The sequence below is a fragment of the Myotis davidii genome, unplaced genomic scaffold (assembly GCF_000327345.1).
Source record: "Myotis davidii unplaced genomic scaffold, ASM32734v1 scaffold865, whole genome shotgun sequence".
Lineage (NCBI taxonomy): Eukaryota > Metazoa > Chordata > Mammalia > Chiroptera > Vespertilionidae > Myotis > Myotis davidii.
Genome location: NW_006296406.1, coordinates 215,769 through 241,008, shown reverse-complemented (window position 1 = coordinate 241,008; position 25,240 = coordinate 215,769). Strand labels below are relative to the sequence as shown.

The following is a 25,240-nucleotide window of genomic DNA, read 5'->3' as shown; positions in this document are numbered from 1 at the left end:
TCTCTTTACTCCTAGTTGTAGAATTTCCACTCAGCCAGCCCTCCTGTGGTTCTGGATGTTGTCCGTTCCCTTTTTCAGGCTTAATTTGAATTGGTTGTTTAAGGCAGCAATCTCCGGCGTTAACCTATGCCGCCATCTTCGGTTCTCTGATCAACACCTCAATTTTTTAAGAACGAAATATCTGCCATATAAATTTAGCATTTCTCTTTATCATAACTATCTCCGATTAATATTTTACTTTTTCACTTCCTTGATGATATCCTAAGTTCATTTCATGTCTATTTCAGTTGAGACAAAATTGTTTCAACTTTCTTATAAAACATAGCTGGTTCCATTTAGTTTACTAAGACAACCATTTGTGCTTGAAAACAAATACATCACAGACTCTGGAGCGATGCTATGAAAGCTCCCTCAATCATATTTTGATGCCCTGATTCAGAAGAAGATTCATGTACGCACGGGAAAGTGCATCAGGAGCACTTAATCCCTGGGGTCTGGAAAAATGATTTACAGTCTCCCAAAGCTTCTCTTTGGTGAATATTTGCCTCTGTAAAAATCCTCAGCGAGAACATAAGCACCTCCTGAGAAAACAAAGCATTTTATGTAACGTGTCCTTCGCTGCGCTCCTCGCTGGGAATCATTCCCTCGGCCGTGATCTCTAACACCCTGAACAGCTCTTGCTAGAATCTTACCTCCTTCCTCTGAAGATGCATGGAAATCTCATTACGAGTGTTCAACACCTGTTCCCTGAAAGGTCTTGAGTTTACTCAGCTCACTTGACAGTGTGTCAGGTATTTGTGATTTTTTTTTTTTTGCTTTTATATGGAATGTGATTCACAGATAAACACAGACTCGAAGTGGTAACCTTTCTTCCTTGTGTGAGCAATTTTGTAGAATTTGTCATTCTCTAACTCCAGAGTTTGAAACCAACTGATTGATGACCCTCTTGTTTATTTGCTAACATGTGTCAACAGGTAAACCAAGTGACATAGCAGTATGGCCCCTGCAGCACCATGATAATCTGAGTAGTTTAGATGTAGGAAGAAGTGTTGTCCAATTGGACAAAACCAGAGTAATGCAAACTGACAGATTTTACCTCTTTACTTCTCAACAGTTAGTAGGTACTCAAGCCTGGACAGTTTTCAAAATTAGGAAGGGTTCATTACTGTGCACCATAACTAAGTGGCTATATAGCTTCAAGCATAAAATTAAAAGGTCCAATCGAAGCATTTTTAATGCCAGATTTTTTTTTATTTAAACAGGGAAACCTATAGCATATCTCTGAGGCATACACACACATTCACCGTGGCTGGCAGACCCAGGATGTTTAAACTGTAGAACTATTTAAGATGTTACTTAACGCAACCCTACCTCTACACCTGGTCCATCTGGGAGCCTTTCTTCAAATCTTAGTGTCAAATAGATTATCACTACTGATATATGACTAGGCTGCCCTAGGCATGCCATAGCTATTGATTATGTGTCAAAGAAAACACATGCATACAGACATTAAGAGCTTTTGACTAAATTTCTTAGCACCCAAGGCTCCAAATCTTTGCAAATGATACCTTTCAGATTGTGGTTGCCATGTCCAGGAAACTTCTCTTTCCTTCTCCTTCAGCTTGCCCCCGAGCTGACCAGCCTCTGAGTCTTTCACCTCCATTGCCCACTCCACAGTGGTCATCTTCACCTACCACCTCACTGGATCCTGCCTGGCCTGAGCTCCACTGTTCAAGGACAGAATAGAGGGGATTGGGGAACTGGGTGAAAAAGGTGAAAGGATTAATAAGTACAAATTGGTAGTTGCCAGATAGTTACAGGGATGTAAAGTACAGCATAGAGAATGTAGTCAGTAACATTATAATGTATTAGAGGCCCAGCACACAAATTTGTGTGCACGTAGGGTCCCTAGTCCTAGCCTGCTATCAGGGCCATCTTTCACCTGCTCACCAGTCCCCAGTCCCGCCCTGCTGCAACCCACCTGGTTCCCCGTTCAGCATCTGGCAATCAGAACCTGCAGGCCAGTGGGGGGGAGGGGACCAAGAGGTGGTCAGTGCACCTCATAGCAACTGGTCAAGTGGTCATTCTGGTCATTACGCTGTTATGATTGTTGGGTTTTTATTATATAGGATGGCGTCAGATGATACTTGCAATATCAGGGGGAACACTTTGTAAAGTATATGATTGTCTAACCGCTATGCCAAAACTAAACAAAATAATATTGAACATAAACTCTAATCCTATCTAATAATAGACAAACATGGTAATTAACCGTAACTTCGTTACCCTTCCCATTGGCTAACCAGCGAGATATGCAAATTAACTACCAACCAAGATGGCAGCCGGCAGCCAGGCAGCTGAAGCGAACAGGAGGCTTGCTTGCTTCAGTGAAGGAGGAAGCCAAGTTTCCCTACCTGCCACTGCTGGGCTCTGAGCTTGCACTCTAAGCAACTATGTTGCAATTATAGAAGCTAAATAAACCCCAGAAACTTGCTTTCAGCCATCAGAGCTGGAGCTGAAACAGTGTTTCAATTATAGAAGCCAAACACCCCAGATACATGCTTTCAGCAGCCAGAGGTCTCAGAGCTAGAGCCAAACCGGCTCTCAGCTCCAGTGACAGCCATAGAAAGTAAATAAATCCCAGAATAAAAGAAAAGAAAAAGCAACAGTAGGACTGGGAATGACTGGTCACTATGAGACACAAAGACCACCAGGGGGCAGATGCTCAATGCAGGAGCTGCCCTCTGGTGGTCAGGGCGCTCTCACATGGGAGGAGCTCTGCTCAGCCACAAGCCAGGCTGATGGCTGCCAGTACAGCAGTGGTGGTGGGAGCCTCTCCTGCCTCCTCAGCAGCGCTAAGGATGTCCGACTGCAGTTTAGGGCTACTCCCCGCTGGCAAGTGGACATCCCCTGAGGGCTGCCGGGCTGCCAGAGGGATGTCTGATTGCCATCTTTGGCCCAATCCCCTGGGGAGAGGGCCTAAGCCAGCAGGTGGTCATCCCCTGAGGGGTTCCAGACTGCGAGAGGGCACAGGCTGGGCTGAGGGATCCCCCCCCCCCGATTGCACAAATTTTTGTGCACCAGGCCTCTAGTTGAAAATAAAATTTAAAAGTTAAAAAAAGGAATGATAAAAGGAGTTCAAGGCGCAGGGGGAGGATGTGAGGCATTTGATGCATTAAGGACTAAGCATAAAATTTAAGGTGCTATTGTAGACCTTCATTACATGATAATTTAGTGTTGGCATGGCAGTTATTAGAGTTGAGATTATTCTGACATATATTTTTTTAATTTCTGAATCTGGGTTATATGGAAGGGAAAAGGTATGATGCAGTAAAATCAAGGAGGAGCTTATAAGTTTCAGCTGCTGAATATATAACCATATGTGAGAGAGATCCTGGCTAAAAAACAATCTTTAGAAAAACTCCAGTAATAACAAGCAAAATTACCTGGAAATTTTTTATTCTATCATTAGACTCTTATATCATAGTTCTGGCCAGAGCTAACCAAAGCAAAGTAAATATACATAATAGCAAACTTTTCTCTCTTTCAAACTTTCATGATTCTTACAGCAGTAACACTATGAAATTTTTTTTCCTGTGAGATCTTAGCTCTTCTTGGTTTACAGACTTAAGGAGAGACAATGTCTCAGCAGTTAAAGGGACAACTTTAATAAAATTCAAACCAAGGTGTCTGTTTCTCCACTCCTAGAAATCACGTAACTATAAAAGCCTGCGACAGATGTTAAACTACACATTAAATTTTGTGTATGTACCTAGTAATCTTTTATCTGTAATTCTATCACTATCAGACCTTATTTTAAGATCTTTTTTAAAAAATATATTTTTATTGATTTCAGAGAGGGAGAGAGAGAGAGAAACATCAATGATGAGAGGGAGTCATTGATTGGCTGCCTCCTGCATGCCACCCAGTGGGGATCAAGCCCCCAACCCTAGCATGTGCCCTTGTCCAGAATTGAACCTGGTACCCTTCAGTCCGCAGGCCGACGCTCTATCTATTGAGCCAAACCGGCTAGGGCCAGACCTTATTTTAAGATCTTAGGAGGAGAATATGCCCCCTAAAGACTCACAGAAGGCATCACCAACGTTTACCTCCATAGGTATCTGAGTTTTATGGCCTGTCACTCATGGGTCACCACTTGCTGTTGGCTAAGGAGATTGCTCAGTTTGGATCCAATCTGGCTGCCATTGAACTATACTCCAGTGGCCAGCTCTCTTTTGTTCCACACTTGACCGTCTTGATTAAAAATTAATTTACTGATGTGAAAGATAATCCAGGTAAAGTAGTTAACGTGAAATAGTGACCACAGGACAATTATTCCAAAGCACTATGTTATTAGCATGGTTAATTGCAAAGAGGTATTAACTGGAAATGACAGGGTCATCACACAAGTTGGCCCCAAAGGGAGGCTAGGCATTAGCAGGCCGCAGCCCCGTTGCTTTCAAACATCCGTGGCATTAGTTTTCTCACGGATTTAAGCAGCTACAAGGAAGACATAACAGAGAGGATTGTCCAAATATGTAAGCTGTGCTGTCTAGAATAACGTTACGGAGAGTAAAATATGTTCAGATTCTACAGAAAGTCACCTTTTCTCCAGAATGAAGTTTATATAAAGATGTGGCTTGATTTCAGGTAACAGAGTAAATGATCTAAAGTCTAAACAGGTTGTCTTTGCCTTAAGCTTTGCTTTCCATAAACACTGATGGTTCTCACGGTGCGTTCCCCAGACCAGCATCCTCAGCACGTCCTGGGAACTTGTTGGAAATGTGAATTCTTGGGCCCCCACAGAGGACCTACTGAATCTGCAACTCTAGGAGTGGGGCCAACCAACCTGTGTTTTGCAAGCCCTCCAGGTCATTCTGGTTCCCGCTGAAGTGGAACCAACCACAGACCTATACCCAAGGCACTCCATTCATTGATTACAGCAATATACAGGGGTGGGCAAAAGTCGGTTTGCAGTTGTGAGTTCGGAAACAAAGTTTATCAATAATTATTCATTATTATGTATTAATTATTATATTATTTGTTTCTATTACAACTGACAACCTGTTTTGGCCAAACCCCTGCATATTGTGGCACTCATAGAACCATAATAGCATTTAGGATGCAGTCAGCCAGCCAGGAGAGAGCTTATGAGATTCTGCACTTGATTAGCTGACAGAGCCAGGTCCTGGGGAGTCAGATACTGGGTAAGTGTAAGTCCCATTGACTAAAGATTTGGGGAAGTGGGATTTAGTTTGAGAAACTACCTCTCCCCTTGATTCTGGGGCAGTTTAAGTAACCAGCAAGTTATATACTATCCCTCCTAGGGGACTAAGGCAAGAGAGTGTCCCCGGAGTCATCTAATCTAAGCACATGCTCTAAGGAAAGCGACAGGTTTGGAGGGGCGGGGTTGCTTTGTAGAACGGGAAAGTCTTTGGTCTCCTATGCGCCTTCCCTCTTGTGCTGAGAGGGCCCATGACTGTTGAGGTCGGGCCTGGATTGGGACTCCCAGGAGGCTGCTGTGCTAGACTCTGGTGCTGTGCCTAAAGCAGAGGAGAGGTCTGAAATTTCAATAGAAATGTAAACCTACGACTGAGTCATCAACCTGGACCACGTTGACACCAGATGAGAATTAAGGTTCAAATTAGGGCAGGCCAGAAAGCCAGTAGACTCTCCCTGAGCCAGCCAGGCCATCCTAAAGGGCATCTAGCATGGAGACTCAGACTGAACCTTTCCTGACCTCTAATTGGAACCGATCGTGTATGCGCCCATAGCTGTGTGTGTGTGTGTGTGTGTGTGTGTGTGTGTGTGTGTGTGTGTGTGTGTTTCCCTGTATTTCTGTAGGGGGAGGGACATGGAAGTAGTGATCACTAACTACTTTGTGGGGCGGGGGCACAGGAAATGGAGAGAGCCATTTCAGCATTTCGGAGCTGGGTTTGAGGTCAGTGTTGCCAGCCAGCAGTCCACAGAGAGGATGCGGGTAGTCCCTGCCACTGGGTGAATTTTGGGTTTCCAGATGGTAGAAACCAGAAATTGTATCCTTGGCCCAACTTCCTTGGTCTTGTAAACCTTGCAAGGCAAAGCCTCACGGCTTGTGTCTCCAGAGAGTGTGGCAGGGAAATGCGGCCCTGGTCCTAACCTCCGTACTGCTTCCACCCTAGTCCTTCCCTTAAGCCCTCTCCCACTGACCCCGTTCATTCATCTCTGAATCTTTTGCAACAGATTTATGTTCTGTGTCACACTAGGCACTTCATGAAATGGTTGTTTTCTTAATTAAGCCTTACAAGCCATCTCCTGGGTGTCAGGGCTTTCTCCCCATCTCATGTATGTTCTTCAGAAGGAGGGAGACGCACCGGAAGAGTGAGTTCTTTTTCTTCAGGTGGGAGGAGAGAGGATGTGGGAGACTTCAGTGTCAGACTGCTGCTAGCTTTCTCTGATCTAGAGTTTCTGAACTCCGACACCCACTAAAAGAGTCATTTCATTCTGAAGAACTCCGCCTGTTATGAATGAGCAATTTAAAGCCTTCCTAGTGTATCTTTGATTCTCATAACCTCGTCCTTGCATACTGAGTGCACTTAATTCACTTTCTATCAGAGATGTATTACAGAACTTCCTCGTGTTGACCCAAAGTGGATGATATGTAGTGATTGTCTACCTTATAATTTGGTTAGGGAGAGATATACATAAGTTCTGTGAAGACAGAAATATTTCCTTGTTCATTGTCTTATCCCCTCAGTTGTTACTAGATACATGTTTGTTGAATCAAATTCAGGGCCACACAATCTGGGGATGTGGAAGAGCCAAGCAAGAAACCTGGGTGCATAAACAGGACTTATTTTTTGAGGCACGCTCACTGGTCATCAGGACCAAGATGCAAGAAAAAGAAGACAAGGCAGCGTTGTGATGGGATTATTCCCGTGTCCCGCAGCCCAATACCATCCAGAATGCTGTTTCTTTTTCTTTTTTTTTTTTTTAGGCTTACATGTTTTTATTTATTTTATTTTTAAATTTTGTTTTATTGCTTAAAGTATTACAAAGAGTATTACATATAGCTGCAAGCACAGGCACAACCAGACTGTTCAAAGTTAAGGTCAAACACTTTACAAATTCCTACATATCCTCTATGGAGAAAAAGGAATTGGAGTGATCTTGGGTGTCTCCATGTCCCCTTATAACTTGCCCCTAGGGCATCATTGTGTATCCACCAGAAGGGACTTGACAGGACATGGGCTAAGGGAGGCAGCCAGGGAGAAAGTGCTGGAAGTATGCACCCTCCCTGAGGCAGAATTAAAGCAAAGCCCTCAGGTGTCTTCTTTGCATCTTCCCACCTCCTACCTTTTCTTCAGAGAGATCTCGTCCTCAATGTAGACATATAAGTAGAGGGAAAGGAATGGCTGTGAGGAGCAAATGAGTGTTTTCAGAGAAAAGTAAACATGTTCCAAAATGAAAACAAGTTATAGCCAAGAGCAATGCATTGCCGTTTGTCAAGAAACCTTGCTGCTTGGGGCATGTTTGTTTGAAATGTCACTATTTGAAATGTATTGTAACAACCAGCAATTTGTGAAGCTGGAAGAATATAGAGACATCTGTAATGTTGTAGACATGTTGCAAGAAGAGGGAAAGTGTACATTTTAAAGGAACTCACAAATATTCAGTGTTCAGAATTTTAATGGCACTATTGATAACCTTGTTATCTAATAGCATTCTGACTATAGGATGCATTAAACTGCTGGGCTATGGTCACCTGGGAGCTAGCAGGAGATGGCATTCATGGTGTACTTGACAAAAATGCTGTTTATTAAAGTGTCAGAGTGGCCATTATGTTCAAGTACAAAGTTTAAATCCTCTCAGTAAATTTAATCTAGGAAGGACAAAATGCTTAAGACTGTTTTTAAGTTTTAATAGGATGTGGGTACTTTCAGAGTTTGTTCTTAAGATAGTGTCAAATATAAAAGCTGGTTTTGACATAATCACATGTAAACAGAACTAAGTTTTGAGTTTTCGGTAATTCTGTTCCATTATTGCATACTTGTGGCTAAGGATGTGATGACTTTATAAACTCCTCAAGCTTTCAGCTATTTCAGAAGTTTCTATTGAAATATATATTCCATTGTGTGTGTGTGTGTGTGTGTGTGTGTGTGCTATTGCTACTCAGAAAATTGAAAATGAAAAAGAGTTCAAATCAATGTATTATTGCTGTTTGCGTGACACCAGAGGCAAGATTTTAATGCCATCTTGGCCAGTATCTGTTTGACCTTGGATACTTTCTCTGACCTCTCCAACACACTTTTTCCTAATGTGGATATAAGGGTCATGATTCCCTAATTCCCAGAATGGTTGTAAGGATTCAGTAAACAATGTACTCGAGTATATAGGAAAAATAAGTTTATCTTCTTTGATAAGCCCAATTAAATTGTGTTGCCTCTCCCTATGAAAAATACGTGATATCAACACATATGAGTATGTTGAAATAATATAATCCAACATAGATAAAAACCCACCTTTATGGGAAGCATAGAATCTCTTAGCTAGAAGGAATCTTGGAGATTATATGGTTCAGTAATTCTTAGCATTTGTTTGGTTTACAGACCACTTTGAGAATCTGACAGTTATAACCTATCTCTTCCTACAAAATGCTTCTGTACACAAAACTTAGTGTATACCTTTAAGGTATTCAAGGATGACCTAAAACCTAGTCCTAAGATCCTGAGTTAAGAATCCTCAACGTAACTCAACACCCTCAATCTAACCACGGAGAAACTCAGAAATATAAGTGATATGCTCTTGAGAATTAAAAATTATTTTGAAAACACTTTTCCAAAAAGAGTTTTGAATAATCTGAGGACACAGCATTCATCAGCTCCTTGAGCAGTGTTCTCACACCACAGCTGCAGTTCACTGCTGGACCTGCTGTCTAGCCTACCCTGGGCATGCTAGTGACAGAAGAGCTATTTGCAGTCCAACACAAAGTGAAATGGAATCATTTGGGTATTGATTTTATGTTTAACATGACTTTTCCCAAATATTATGCTAGTGCATTCTCAGTAAACATTCCTTAAGTACCCTGCATGGCCCAAAGCCTTTCTAAGATATTGGCAGCACAAGATAATGAGACCGGTTTCTGAGCCTGTCATAGAAAACTCAGAATGCGGAGCAAAGCATTCAGCCCCAGAACTTGGAGAAGGCCCCACATTTAAGGTAGCATTAAGGTTGGGTCTTGGATAATGAGTAAGGAGTTTTCCAGGCAGTTAGAGATCTTAACTGCCTGTGCTTGCTGATTTTGTGATTATTAATCGTGTATAGTAATTGGTCCTAACATAGCATATGTGCTGGTGCATTGAAGACCTATTTCCTAGTCTCATCCACTGTGCATCATCATTCTCTGAGCCTTGTAGCTTCCAGACATCAGAGTTATCCTCTTCTCTGGCCTGCAATTTCTAGTTACTCACGAGGGCTTGCCAATTATTAAGGCATCCCTGCACTTTTCTTTTCTGTCCCACTACTGTCTTCCCACAGATCTCCAGACAAGTAGACCTGCCCCGCAGGATCCACGTCACACAACCTCACCAAGCCTTTCGTGTTCTGTACAACCACCAACACATTTTCCTAAAATCAGTTCATTCTCATGCCCTGCTGAGAAACATTGACCCAAGTTATCTGAAGGATATAGTTATTCAGTCTACTTATTGCCTGAGGCATTCCGGCTTCGGGCTCCATCACCTATCACCATTCCACCCAGCACCTTGCACATGTAAGGCATTCCCCACCCATAGGCTGTTGCATTTCATCTCTCCAAGCTTGTTTCCTGATCTCTGCGTTTTATGGATACAAAAGCAAACAACTTGAAGCTATTAAAATAATTAGTGTGATAACACATGGAAAGCTCCTGGTGCTGTGCCTGACACATTAATTGGCTCTCAGTAAATAGTAATGTTTGTAATCATCGTCCTCATCACCTTCTGAAATGCATCCCATCTCTGTCATACAAACATTTCTAGAAACTCCTCCTCTTACCCTGGTCATCTGTTACTTCTTTTAGAACCTGCGTCAGGCCCTGCTTACCTTCTCAGATTCCTTCCCTAAATTCACCTGCTCTCAGCACTCTCACATTCCCACATCACTGCTATGTTTGGTTTACATCGTTTTCAAACTTTTCTTAAAGGTCTTGTCTTCCTCCCCAGGCTGTGATAGATGGAGCTGCCTCCAGTGGAGGAGACTGTGGTGCAAAGTCATGAGCCTCCTTGACTTTGCCCCTGTGTGAGGATTTTGAAGTACTCATGAAACCGATGGAAGACTGGATGGATGATTGCTAAGGGTCCTTTCTGTAACGACTTTTAGAGTCTGAGCTGTTTCACGTCAGCGACGTGTCTTATACTTCCTCCTTCCCAAAGCTAAGGACATTGTAGGCTGGCTCAAGGATGTGGTGTTCTGCCATCTCGTTTTCCTGAAGAATCCTAGTGCTCTTGACCCCTGTCGATGGCTCTTCTTCCCGCAGGGGAGTTTAGTAGGATGTGTTCCAGGGTTGGGGAATGGTAACCCCCACATGCATCACATGGCGACCTAGAGTAAGCTTAAAAGAAATAAATATTTAATGAACAAGCACCACCGCACCCAATGTCTCATGGCTTCATTTTATGTCCTTTGGGGACAAATTAAGAGCAAATGGAGGAGTCTCCTCCAAATTTAAGTCTGAAGTTTTAGGGAGAAGTTGAATGAAAATCTGTTGCAGGAAAAAAAAAAAAAAAAAAAGAGTCCTTTGGTTCCACGGAGAAAGTTCTTTTCCTGCAAATTTCATTACCCTTCCTTAAATCACCATACTGGGTTACGGAGGGTCCATGAATCTAAGGTCATCTTTAATGACCTTATTGGAAACTCTATTCACATTCAATTTTGAAGCAGTTTCTTTACGCAGGGCACTTCTGATTTCTGCCAGTTGGTTGTACCTCTTAAATCAGCGACTTTGCCTTTGGTGTTACTGAATTTCAAGTATCTGCACTTAATGTCATTGTGGTCTGGCCTTTTTCTACCAGTTCGCCTGAATGCTGAAGGAACCTTCAGGTTTACAAACCCCCTTCCCCTCCTCCCCAGCTGGAGGAGGGTGAGGGGTGGGGTGATAGTGGGCAGGGACCGAGGGGAGGAAATCAGTTAATTGTAGGCTGTCAGAGTTGTTTTAGGTGACTTTGTACTTGTTGAATTTAAGATCAGCGTGAACTATAGACATGTCAGGCTGGGAATTTAAATAGCAACAAAAAAGCATGGGTTTTGCTAATGCCAATGCCGGGAATGACTCATCTGGTGAGAATGGTATTGTATTGATAATACAATGCAGAGAGAAGGAAAAGACCGTGGCATCTGCTCTCTTTGTGTTCCTGACCTTGAGGAGAATTATAACTTGTTTGTTGCAGAAGTTGAGCATCTGATGTGCGGATGCACCTGTTAGTTCTTGTGTATTGAATGGCAGAGCACTCGCAGCTCCCTGGCATTGCTTTGTGGGTGAAATGTTTTCTGTAGTCGGGTGAGCTGGTTCTTTTTGTAAAGAATGTGTTTGTATGTGTTGCATCTCTTCTGTCTCCAAAAATACGCATTCACGTTCTTTTGGAAAATGTTTGGCTTTTGATGTTTAAGGTAACGTCCTTATGATTTGTTTTTCACCTAGAGACCATGAGCCAGGCCGCTCCTGCCAGGAAGCTGGAGGAAGTTCTTCACCTGGCAGAGCTCTGCATAGAAGTCTTACAGCAAAATGAAGAGCATCATGCAGAGGTGACGACCTGTTTTAACTGCTGTTCGATGCTACCCGTGATGCTTTGCCATAGTAAGAATAATACTGAAGAAGTGGCCTACCCATAGACTTTGATACACACTTGGCCATTTACCTGTAGAAAACTGAGAACAGATGTGCATTGCCTGGAAATATAAGTCCTACATGTAACAAAGGAATGCCATATATGTATATATGTGTCAGACATTATACATATACATATACATATACATGATTTAATATCTATTCCTGACAATAGCCTTGGGGGGGGGGTGTCCGCAAAAAGAACCACAGTCCCAGCTGGTAATCCAATGGGAAAAAGTTTTACTTTTCCTACAGATTCGAAAAATAACAATACATGATTTAATATCTATTCCTGACAATAGCCTTGGGGGGGGGGGGCACGGGAGAGCTCGTGGAATATACTAATGATGTACAACTGGTAAGAAGCAAACCTGGAACACAAACCCCACCCAATGATGCCGGGTCACTCGTGGTTGCTGCAGCCATGATTGCTTTAGTTTAGAAATGTCAGTCGGTGAGCAAAAGGAAAGCTGGTGAGAAACTATAAGATGACATCGAAAGGAAGGCATTTATAACTCTAGTCTTTGGCTTTTACCATCAAACGTTTCTTTAAATTTTCACTAAGCCTGCATTGTTTATAGGTTTTAGATGTTCTAATTACATAATTAGCATTCACTAAAGATAGCAAGTGGTCATTCGTCGGGGAAACTGCTTATTCTGACTTAAAAGGTATCACTTTTTCTAGTAGTTATGAGTTTATTTTATTTTTTTAAAGGAGTTTTCTGACTTGAATTGGATGGGGGAAGTCTGTGGAATTAAATAAATGTATTAAATGCCAGCACCCTAATAATGCTTTTATTCTTGAAGAAGCACATGAAGTGAGCAAGAATAAAAGATAACCAGATACATAAAAATTTATAGAATATTTATATTTAATAAAGGCTAGTTCTTCAAAATATAAGAAACTACATGAAGTATATTGGAAGCAAATTCTTGGAAAAGAGTATTCATGAAACCTTACCATAGGTAACTAAGATTTATTGTATCTGGTTATAAGTATGATCATTCAAAACATCTGCTTTTAACTCACACAGTGGAGTCTAGTTTTTACCTTGCATCTGTCATGTGTGAACTTGTTATGGATATTTTATTTTAAACCGAAGAAACAGCTGCTTCAATGATTTGAAATGAATTCCCAAGAGGATCTTTTCTAGGCGAGTACTACCACTACGTTACAATGAAAGTGATTATATGATAAAATAGATGTGCCTGTTGTCTTTGTCTTTTGTTAAACGGCATTATCATCAGAGTATTAGGCCTTTTTGAATTAAAAAAAAATTTTGATTGGATATCCAGTTGCAGTGTATTTCACCTACACAGGTATATCTAATATGCTCATACATTTCACCAAAACCATATTTAATTTTCCTGCACTAATGAAAATAATAACCTTTTAAAAAATGTAATTAGTAAGTGTTATATACTCCACACAGTCACTGAATGCTTACTGAAATATGTATCCAAACACAATTAAAATGTAAATATTATTTATTTTCTAATCCTCAAAAGTTGAGTTGGCTTTATTGAACAGAGATAATCATAACTCATAAATATCATTCTGCTATATGCTGAAATATAGAACTATTATAATGATCTCTTTTCAAAATGCTTTGTAACACTATGGCACTTTTCCATTCCACAATGCTTCCAAATTCTTGGAATCCCTCAGGGAAGAGAGGTACGTAAAATTGTTTCTGCTATTTTTCTAACATGGAATAAATAACCCAGTGAAGATAAGATAGACCCCACTTTAATAGTAGTTCATTTTAAAGCCAACTTAGTTCTTCTCTTTGGAATTAAAGACTATTTCTTTGACTAGACTAATCTTTTTTTGTAGTATTTCTGTGATTATGCCTTATTAATAATTGCATGGATAATTACTGCCAGCCGCCTAAGTATGGGCCAGCTGAGACGATTTTAATATTTTGGTCTAACTTTTTTGTTCATTTGGGAGTTTTTTGTTTGTTTTCTTTTTTTATTTTTATTTTTAACCAGAAGACCTATCTTTTTCTCTGAACAATATTAGGGTGTGAATTGGTCTGATTCCAAAATCATTTGCAGAGAATTAATTGTAATTGCATAGTATTTATAAGAGGATAGCCAGTGAGATAAACCAACATGTTTTTAATGGTGGGTTTGGGCTTAGGATTAGATTAGCCTCTGGCCCAACAAATGTCCCTCATTTTGGAAGAAGGTGACCAGCATGTGGCTTCCAGACCCCTAAGGTACAGAGGTGCGATTCCATTTGCAGCAATAGCTGTCAAACAAAATTGCATGGGCAAAAATACCTATCAAATGTTTGCTCACCACTTACTAATGTGTATATATATAGTAATAAGAGTAGGCCTTTACCCTGGCATATGTTTTAAAGTATTTTCAGTTTATCCTCTCATTTGGTTATTTCAGTATTTGTATTCAGGTATGAATCCAATTAGGGAGAGATTTTGAGCAATAAAAGACTTGTAAAAATTATTTGGTTAGTTTGCCAGTAGTTTACTTGTGACCCTGAGGGTTCTAGTCCATTCTACTGGCTCCTCAAAGCAACATAAATATTTCTAGAACATGGCCCCTCCGCACATGTTGAGGTGTAGGTATGTGTATGTTGGGGACAGGTTGTACCTTAGACACTGGACTGTCTCTAGAGTTTTCATCATCTACTTGTACAAAATATAGGGAAAATATGGGGGAAGCGCATCATACATGTCAAAGTCAGATTCACTGTTGTTCATTTATGTAGGCATCCTCCTTTTTTGTTGTAAATGATAAATGTAACTATATTTTGAAGGTAATCAAAAGCCTCAGACCTCAAAGAAATTAGAAAAGACACAAAGAAATTATATCATAATAGATGCCCTGACATGAAAAAGTCAGAAAACATTACCTGTGGTCTGATGTGCAAAAAGATAGATAGATCGATGATGATAGATAGATAGACAGACAGACAGACAGACAGATAGATAGATAGATAGATAGATGATAGAGAGAGCGATACATATATATACATACATACAGGGAGGGCAAAGGTGGTTTTACAGTTGTGAGTGTGCAAAACAGTTTATTCTTGTACTGTTATTCCATTACTATATTATTTTCCATAGGAACAACTGTAAACCCACTTTTGCTGTCCTCTGTATATAGTGATATATAAGAGCTTGGTCTCTGCACTCCAGTTGACCTGGATTCAAATTATTGCTCTGTTACCTATTATCAACTATATGATTTTGGGCAAGTTAGTTTATCTCTCTGAATTTGACAACATAAAGTAAGAAAAATTATACCATCTGCCTGAAAGTGTTGTATAGAGGATTAAGATATCTATAATAATAAAAGCATATTATGCTAATTAAAACAGACGGATGAATGACCTACCGGATGACCTTCTGGACAAAGCTGGGGCTTCGAGGGCTGAGCCCCTTGCACAAATTTTGTGCATTGGGCCTCTAGTAATCATATAAAAAGCCTTTAGAACAGCAATTGATACATAGAAACTATTAAATTCATGTTGGGCATTACTATTTTTTAAATATCTAGATTTACGTGATAAGATCTGTATAAATTTCAACTCATTTTTGTAATTACTGATAATGTTTAGTTTTGAGGCTTTTGTTTGGGTTTTTTGTGTATTGTTTTGTTTTGTTTTTTTACTTTTGTGCATCAAGAGATTTTTATAGTCATTGAATTTTCACAGCAACAACTCTAGGGATGGTTAGGGCAAGTATTGTTGCTGCCAATTTGCAGATGAGTAAATGGAAGTCCCATGATCACTCCCATCTCATCACCAAGTTCAAAAGCTCAGTACTCTGCTCTGTTTCAGGGGTCATTCTTACCTGCCACTGCTTTCAGCCACGTTCAGTAAACACGGCTTTCTGAGCATGGTCAGCCTGGCCATCTCCTTTACACAAACAAGGGACTTAGCATTAGAGCCAAGATAACTTTCAGCCAGACGATCATGACTTTTGATCCGTGTCCTTCAGATGGATGCATTTCTCAGAGGGTTTTTCTCCTCCCGGGTGGAGACTGATGCTGTGGAACCTCAGGCCTCTGCCATGAAGGTGGACTCTAGGAAGGAAACTAGACAACCCCTCTCCTTACTGGCCAACCTGGATTGGATGACTGTCACCCAGGGTGGTGGCAAAAAGGAGGGGATAGGTATAGAATTGACCCTCTGCTGTCAACTACTTGAGGCCCTTGAGTTTTATTTGGAATGACAGTGATTGCTTAAAGCTTTTTCTAGTCTTCATTAGAACCATAAGCACTCATCACAGATTGGTTGCACCATCAGGGATAACATTATCAGAAATGCAGTTTAAGGCATAAATAGGTACTTCTGCAAAATATGATGAAAATTTCAAGTTGATGAAAATATCTTGTCACCTTGAAGCTACTTTTAAGAGAAAGTTATGTTCCGTTTCCCACCACAGCACTATCTTCCAAGTTAACTTTTATAATGAACAAAATAAACTGATGAACAAAATAGATCCGAAGACCTAGAAGCATAGAGCAGACTGTCGAATATCAGAGGAAAGGTGGGGGTGGGTGGGTAGGAAGAGATCAACCAAAGAACTTGTATGCATATAGGCATAACCCTCGGGCACAGACAATAATGTGGTGAAGGCCTAGGGCAGGGAGCAGGGGAAGGCTAGAAGGGGTCATTGGAAGGGGGGGGTGGGGGAGTGGGGGGGCAAGCTGGGAGAGGTCAATGGGGGAAGAGAGAAACGTATGTAATGCTTTCAACAATAAAGATTTAAAAATAAATAAATTATTGATTATTACGATTACCTATCTAAACAGCACAGATTTTTTTAAAGTGATTATTGCCATTACCTAAGAGGCATTAGAAAATGCCTAGTTGAGTATAAAGTCTAATTTAAGAGGCAGACATTAAAAATATTCACATATGTAGTCATACGTGCAATGCTAAGATCTATGAAATAAAAATACCTGGTATCAGAGAGACTATTTAGGAGGACCTAATGCACATTGGAGGGTCAGGAGTCTAAATGAAAGTGTTTTTTAGTGTTAGATCTTAGATTTATGAGATATACTACAAATAAAAAGCAATGATTTTTAAATGTGAGAAGAAATTTTATACATACACATACTTAAACAATAAACACATTTGGCATTGATAAATAAGTTATGAAATCTAAAATAGAAATTAAAATGTAAAATGGCCGTCATTGCTATATTTTAAAAATACATGCTTAATTTAGAACATTTGAAAAATATATAAAACAAAAATAAAAATTCCATATGTCATAATTTAAACATAACTACTATGAATGTCTTGGTGTATTTCCAATGTTTCTTTTTTTCTGCAAACATTAAAACATTTGGTTTCATGCTCTACAACATTTTACTACAACTGCACTTTTTGTTTTCTTTTCATTTATTCTCACTCAAGGGTACGTTTCCATTGATTTTTTTTTCAGTTTCTTTTTTTTTTTAATTTAAATCTTGATTGTTGAAAGTATTACCTGTGTCCCCTTTTCCCCCCATTGACTTCTTCTAGCCTGCTCCCCCCCCCACTTCCTGCCCCAGGCCTTCACCACCCTATGGTCTGTGTCCATGGGTTATGCATATATGCATATAGGTTCTTTGGTTGATCTCTTTCCATGCTTCTATATCTCTGGATCTATTTTGTTCATCAGTTTATTTTGTTCATTAGATTCCATACATGAGTGAGATTATGTGATACCCGTCTTTCTCTGACTGGTTTATTTCGCTTAGCATGTTAGTTTGTTTTTTTAGAGAGAGAGAGTGGAAGGGGGGAGGAGAGACACAGAGAGAGAAACATCAAGGTGAGAAAGACACAGCGACTGGTTGCCTCCTGCATGCGCCCCCCACTGGGCTGGGATGAGCCTAAAACCGAGCTGTGTGCACTTGATGGGAATCAAACCACGACCCTTCGGTCCACAGGCTGATGCTCTATCCACTGAGCCAAACCCACTACAGCTACAACTGCACTTTTAGTGATGTGTATTCGAGTGGCACAGTTGTTGTGTATGTTCCTGAGAAGTGATTTGTTTTTACAGTATTTCCTTATCGTTTAACAGGCATTTGCCTGGTGGCCGGATTTACTGGCGGAGCATGCGGAGACGTTCTGGGCTTTATTCACAGTGGATATGGATACTGCACTGGAGGCTCAGCCACAGGATTCCTGGGATAGTTTTCCTCTTTTCCAACTGCTTAATAATTTCCTCAGAAATGACAGTAAGCACTTCCATTTGCTGTCGTATATGAAATGGGGAGAGGTGGGAGAATGTTGTGTGTTGGAAAGTGTATTTACAGACTCTTGCAGCTGTTCAACAAGTCAACATGGATAACATGAATGTCTTCTCTTCCTCCCTGAGTGTATCAGGCCAGGGCCTGGAGAGACCAGCTGACCCCCACCGTGCTCCCTGGCCTCTGGAGTTCCTCTTATTCCTACTCCCTGGCTTCTTCGAGGACTGATAACATAGACATCCTTCTCCTTGTACCTTATGAATCAGAAAGTCTTCAAAGGTTAACATCTCTAAAGCACTTGAGAATACTTAGATCTCCGAAAGACACCTTAAAAAGTTATCATTGTTATAGAAATCATGTCATATTAAGGTTTCTCTAATATGCATTGTGATAATACTGGTTTCTGAAAGGGATTCTAAAGGTGATAGGATATGATATAGTTTGCTCTCTTAGTGTTTAGAAATTAAATAGATCATAAAGGTTCTCTATTGAGATAATTTTTCCAAAGCAATATCACTTTCACAGTTATTTTGTTATATGGTCTCCTAGTAATCAGTACAAACCTAGTTTTTCATCAAAATTTTAGGGGTACTTTTTTTTAAATCCTCACTCAAGGATGACTTTTTATTGATTAATAGAGAGAAAGAAACACTGATCAGTTGCCTCCCATACACGCCCCAACCAGCGATCAAACCCACAACCTAGGTATGTGCCCTGGCTGAGAATCAAGCCTGCAGCCTTGGGCTGTACCGGACAGCACTCCAGCCAGCTGAGCCGCCCAGACAGGGCAGGGGGTCATTTGTTAACATACAGATTTTTTGACCTTTTATGTAATGATTCTTTTAAGTTTCCCTTAAGCCCTAGTTTGGTAGCTATTGAGAGGCTTGTTCTAACGCTTTTAGTAATCATGAGACCATCAATTACCTATTCTATAACGTTCTTCCCATTCGAGACCAGATTGAGCTCTGCTTTCTCCAAACTCTAGTCATTCATTCTGCAAATTATTCTCATCCAAGTCTGTTTATGTTTTGTGTTTTTATTTTTGTTAATCCTCATCTGAGGATATTTTTTCCATTGGTTTTTAGAGAGAGTGAGGGGCCAGGGGGGAGGAGAGGGAGAGAGAGAGGAGAGGGAGAAACATCGATTGAGATTGGTTGCCTCCAGCATACTCCCCAACTGGGGTGAGGATTGAACCTGCAACCCAGACACATGCCCTTGACCAGGAACTGAACTCACAATCCTTTGGTGCATGGGCTGTCGCTCTAACCACTGAACAACACAGGCCATGGCTTCTCATTCCAGTTTTCAAGTTCCAAATTCTTTCCCTCCTGCCAGCTGGCATACTTGGAATGTCCTTCTTTATTGCCAGTCTCTTACCATCATTCATTTTCTGCTAAATCACAAGTCAGAGTTAATATTATCTTAAGACAAGTGTATAACAATAAACCTGCTGCCCCACCTCCAAAAAAAATACAGGTGTCATGCATTAAGTCCTTAAATAAGAATAAGTTGATATAGGATTATTTCTAACATTGCTTTCTCCATTTGCATGAAAACTCAAGAATTGATCATATTTAGATTTATTTTGGAGTTTATTCATTAATGTTGACAGTCAAACTGTTAGTGAACATGATCAATCATTTAACTTATTCAACATGTTAGAATTTATAGAATAAACAAAACATGTAGATTTCTTAGAAGCTTTCTTGGGGAATCTCTACTGCAACTCAATAAATTAACATCTTTTAATATTTAGTTTTAAAAAGAGCTCTCATATTGCAAGTATTAATTTATGAGAGTTCTATTTTTTAAAACCCACTAAAATAAGAATAACAGAATTTTTATTTTTAGCCAGACTTGCAAACATTTAATTCAAAAGTTTCATATTTCTCCCGTTTTAAACCATTTATATGCCATTGGCTGCTATTAAATGCATAAAATATTGTTCTATGTTGATTAATAGAGAGAAAGAAATATTGATGAGTTGCCTCCCATTACTCAAACAAAACACAGAAGTATTTATTACTGATTTCCTTTGAATGTCATCTATTTGTGGAAGGGCCGTTAAGTCTAGATCTTGGCTTTGACTTTGTGGTGATTAACAGATTTTTAGAAAACATCAATTATGTCAGAGAAAAACAGCACCTTTGCGCAGTGAGGTAAATAGAAAGCTTCCCCAGTGTCATAATTTCCTTTTGGCATCGGGAGTACTGTGTGGACTGGGGAATTGAAATCGAATACAGTGACTTTCTTCCCAAGCTCACAAGACACTATCCAAAGCCAAAACCACTGAGTCATGTCTCAGATATTAGTACTAGGAAAACATAATGTTTGGCTATTAATATCACCTTTGATAATAATATTGTTAATAATGAAGTGTTTGTTTTATTAAATCCCTGAAATATTTAGATAGTGATTTAGTGAATTCAGTTCAAATGTTAAATGTCAACTTATACTGCCCCCAATTGTCCCTTTTGAAAGCCAATGGGAAAATATAAATATCCTTTCAGCCCCCATTGACAAGAAGATCCTTACATTATTGCCTTGGCATGACTTTTTATCATATTGACCCCATTGAAGTTACAGTCCACATTCTAACTAATTATAACTTTAACCAGGTCAGGGCAACAAGAGCAGATGGCTCTGAAAGGTCCAGTGTTGGAACCAGAGGCAATTTGCTGAATAACAGTGCTTCCGGTAACACTAATTATAGAGAGGTTTTTAAATGATTGTGATTACTTATTAAGAATGTCACTTACGTTTGCTTTTCCAAAATAAAAATTACTAACATGTCTCCAACTAATGAAGCTATTGGTTAGAATGTGTACTTTACTTGTGCCTTGAAATCTTCAGAGCTGGCTCTGTTTCTGGTTTTTAATGACTAATTCAGATAAGTCCACTGGTTGCCATCTTACTTTTGTTAAGACTTCTGCTTTGATATTTCAAAATAGGTGTTTTTCTGCAGGTGCGTGGAAGGGTCCTCAGACAGACCTTTATTTTCCAGTGGAGGAAACGAAACCCCTAGCAGACAACACCTGGTCAGGGTCTGGCTCACAGGGAATCAGGCACAGGGCGGAGTTAGAGTTGCTCACTTGGCCTCCAGTTCTGCCTTGGTCTGCAGTGACAAAAGCAGGTTCTCGGGGCATTTATAAAATAATCTTTTCTATTTTTACCCGAGAAAACATTTATGTATAGGGTCTTGAGTTGTGGGGACGGAAGAAGAGAGTTGGTTAAAGGGTACAGATAAAGCTATATAATGTCTTAGTGTGTATGTCACGACATGTCCATGATGAGAATTCCAGAAACCGAACTAATTATTGGGGAAAGGGATTCAATAACACTCAGTTTCTATTTTAAGGGGAAAAACCCTGTCTGGGCCATGTGTCTTTTCTCACAGTTGGGCATGATTAGGGAAAGTCTAAGCCTTAGGAACCCTTGGAGATGAAATGTGGTTTTCCTCAAGGGATGAATACCAGCTGCACCATCATTTTAGCAACTGTCCCCACACTCCCGCCCCTCACCGACTCACCCACTGATTCCCAGGGCAGGACTGATGATGAAAACACACTCAGGCTCTCACTTCTGTCCAAAACAGGCCACAGTCCCATTGGTCTCTTCCCCTGCCTCCTCCCACCCTCATCCACTCCCCACCAACTAAAGGGGTAATGGGATGGGCAGTCCCTTTAAATGGCATCTAAGGAAACAATATTGAAAACGAGATGTATTAGAATAGAGGGGAAAGAAATGTTTTTATAATAAAGCAATTAACGTGGTATTTGAATGATACTGAATGACTATAACGCTAGTGCAAATAGATTCCACCCTCGCATGCTACTGCCCACCGTTGTCCTGTTGTAGAGAAATGGCAAGTGACCGCTTCTGACAAATGAAAGCCATCTGCAAAGGGCACAAATCACATCTTTCAACACTACAGAAAGGCAAGCCCTTGGAGCTAGTCACCTTTTAATCTGTGGATTGCTAGCAAGTGGCAAATGACCATCCTATTGGGAACTAATTCCCAAGTGAAAAAATACCGCGGTTCTTCTTCTTTAATTAACAGCCCTTTCACATTGCCAGCACATTAAAGCCATCCCGAAGAACACCCGTGCTTATATAATCAATGTCACAGCATCTCTGCCTACAGGAATAATAAGTGTCTGAGCTCTGCACTAAATGAAGACCTATTCTCTGAGACTTTCACCTTCATAAAGATGGGCTTCTAAAAATTGGGGGAGGAAAAAAAAAAGAAAAATCGGAGTGTCTCATGAGGATAAAAAGGCTAGTGTTAATAATTAACAAAGAGAGTGAAGTGGCGTCAAATTAGCCATAATAGAGCCCAGAGTGACTGGCAAAGTCACCCTCTCATTATCAAAAAAGTCATTAAGAAATGAAGAGGTGGAAGTCCCGCTGGTTGCTCTCACACTTAGGCTGTATCAGATATGATTTTCCCGATTTCTTTCACATGAAGAACTGCTACGTCACCAGATTGTATATGAGGTTAACCTTCAAGCTCTGAAACATAGAGGGCTGACACTTGCATGTTCTTCTACCTCAAGTGCCTAAAAGAGCTGTGCACCTGAAGTCCATGAATTGCTGTTTATAGAGATAAATCTGTACACATGTCAGAAACAAGCAGAGAGGATGGAACCTCTGGGTTACGGCAGGGCTGCAGCCAGCTTAGTTTTATAGGTAAACACTTTTACAAATGATGAAATGACCAGGAAATGAGAAAGTGTATTTAACTCCAGTCCCCAGAGTTGATTGAATTTATAATTGTATGTTTGCATGTGTTTTAGCAGCCAGTATACTAAAAGAAATATAAAAGCAAGGAGTCACGACTTTTTTTTCAAGTAAGTTCCATAGTACCGCTCTATTCCTTTACTACATGTAGACCTTTTACAGTTTTAATGTGCTGTGTATATATTTTTTGGAAATTAGTGCCTGAAAGAAAATAATCTGCTCTAAATGCCTGTGTGTCTATCACTGCAGATTCGTGGGAGCAGCTGTAGCTACTAAGAGCCCTGTGAGCATAGAGGGACCCACACTTGGATTTGTTACCCAAACATAATGAGCATGATGACACCAGTGGTCTTATCCTCTGGTATTTTTCAATGGATGGATGGATATTTTTTAACATGCCCCAAGGGGACAGGAAGAGTTTGGTGCAGCTTAAGGATATTATTACGCTAGTAATGGTATAAGTTAATGTTACCAAACTTTGTAAAATACTTATCAAATTTTAAACTAAAGGGAAAATAAAATCCAATGAATTTCTTATTCTACTTCAACTTCAGTGGCATCTCTCAGAGTTTCTTTTAGGGGATGGATTTTATGGACATTCACTCAATAAACAGACATTTATTGAATGCTTACTTAATGTGCCGGATTCTCAGCTGAATGCTGTTCTTAGATCTCAGGGTGTGTGTGTCTTTTACATAATGCTATTCTAGGCTGTGATCCTCCTAACGTCTTCTGAAGCCTGTATCATATTTCTTGTGATTGGGATCCTCATTATATGTATTTGTCAACAGGGAGAGTGACCTATTAAGTTTGTATCTTGGCCCATTGTACTTGCATTGTTCACAGTTGATATAATTCATAGTCCCTTGAATAATTATTTTATGGCAAAGGCTGTTGTTTTATTGTGGTTGGTGGTGTTTGTCTGATCATGGATTACTTGTTTCCTTCCAAAATGCCTAATTAGAATTTTAGGAAGGGAAAATCATTCTTCCTAGTAATCCATTAATGTTCATTGTAAGGGGGTGGCACAATGTAAAATACTTATATGGGCCCAGGAGCCAACATTGTATTTTTACCCTAAAGGCAGTACATGAACTCTTTTATCTGCTTTTCCTTCACTTACTGAGTGATTATTAGCCCAGTAATTGTTATTAATTGAATCTTGGTTTAAATTCTCTGTTGGAATCTTACTATTAAAAGCCTATGACTAGTACTTTGTAAATGTAAGACTTTTGGGGTATATAAATAATCAACACTCATTTATTAATTATTGGGATATTTAAAATAATTGGGCACCTCTGCATCTCTACTTTACCTTGCATTTAAGTCTTTTTGCTTTCTTTGTCATTTCTAATTGTGCCATTGGGCTTGATGTCATTGATGCTTCAGTACTTTCTGACCAGGTGATATTTTGAAACATGCAACCTTTGTTGATTATTTTTATCAACAAAGTAGATGCTGATCCTGCATGTATGTTCTTGAAAACACTATCTGAGATTTCTTCTGAGCAGTCCTTCCTACTTCACCTCAGGTGCAATGTCAGAAGCAACCTTGATGAGGTCATATTGAGAACGTGCCTCTTCCAATGAGTGGTGGCAATAGGTGCCTTGTACAGGCTTGATTAAGCAGGTGGCAGCCCCAAATGGTAGCCTATCTTTATTCAACCATATGGAAAGGATAGAAGCCTCATTCTGATGCCTGGGGCTACATAGTAAGAGGGCTTTTGACAGTGTCTGGTAGGAGTGGATTGCAAACTGGCATATGGGCAACTGAGAAAAGGAGCATACATTTACATACAGAAGTGCATGGTGGCATGCATTTCTGTGGGCTTGCCATTTGAAACTGGATTTTATCTTTTCTTTCCCCCTCACTGTGTATTTTCTTTTTCTCCTCTTCCTCTCTCTCCTTCTCCCTCTCACTGCCTCCGTCTCTGCCTCCCTTCTTCCATTTCCTGAATCTATTTACCAAATAAATAATACTGTCAATTGCCAGTTTTCTAAAACTTTGGAATATGGGTTTATAAATTGACTTTTTAAATAGAAAAAGGAACATTATGCTGAAACATGAGCAGACTTTTGGCCAGAGTCAACATTTGTGACAGGTCTTAGGAAATCTCCATTTTTTCCTAATTTTATAGGATGTAATAGTTTGCTATCAAGTATCATGACAGAACAGAGAAAAATTCTCCCTTTATTACCTTTATTAAAATAAGAGTCATAGGCCGGCCAGCATGGTGGATGAGTGTTGACCTACAAACCAGGAGGTCACGGTTTGATTCCCGGTCAGGGCACATGTCTGGGTTGCAGTCTCGATCCCCAGTGTAGGTCATGCAAGAGGCAGCTGATCGGTGATGCTCTCTCATCATTGATGTTTCTATTTCTCTATCCTTCTCCCTTCCTCTCTGAAATCAATAAAAAAATATTTTTAAATTAA

General features: G+C 40.1%; 1 protein-coding gene across 10 annotated transcripts in view; it reads left to right on the top strand.

Moving 5' to 3' along the window:
• CADPS2 (Ca2+ dependent secretion activator 2) overlaps nucleotides 1-25,240 on the top strand; it is a 313,909-nt gene that overhangs the window by 226,005 nt on the left and 62,664 nt on the right. For 5 of the 10 annotated variants that reach the window (XM_015568919.1, XM_015568914.1, XM_015568916.1 and 2 more), the window contains 3 exons: nucleotides 11,657-11,760; nucleotides 13,512-13,520; nucleotides 17,899-18,055. In XM_015568919.1, coding sequence (XP_015424405.1) covers nucleotides 11,657-11,760; nucleotides 13,512-13,520; nucleotides 17,899-18,055 — 270 coding nt within the window. The remainder of the gene's footprint in view (nucleotides 1-11,656; nucleotides 11,761-13,511; nucleotides 13,521-17,898; nucleotides 18,056-25,240) is intronic. The other 5 variants (XM_006771421.2, XM_015568920.1, XM_015568918.1 and 2 more) reach the window with 1 other exon arrangement.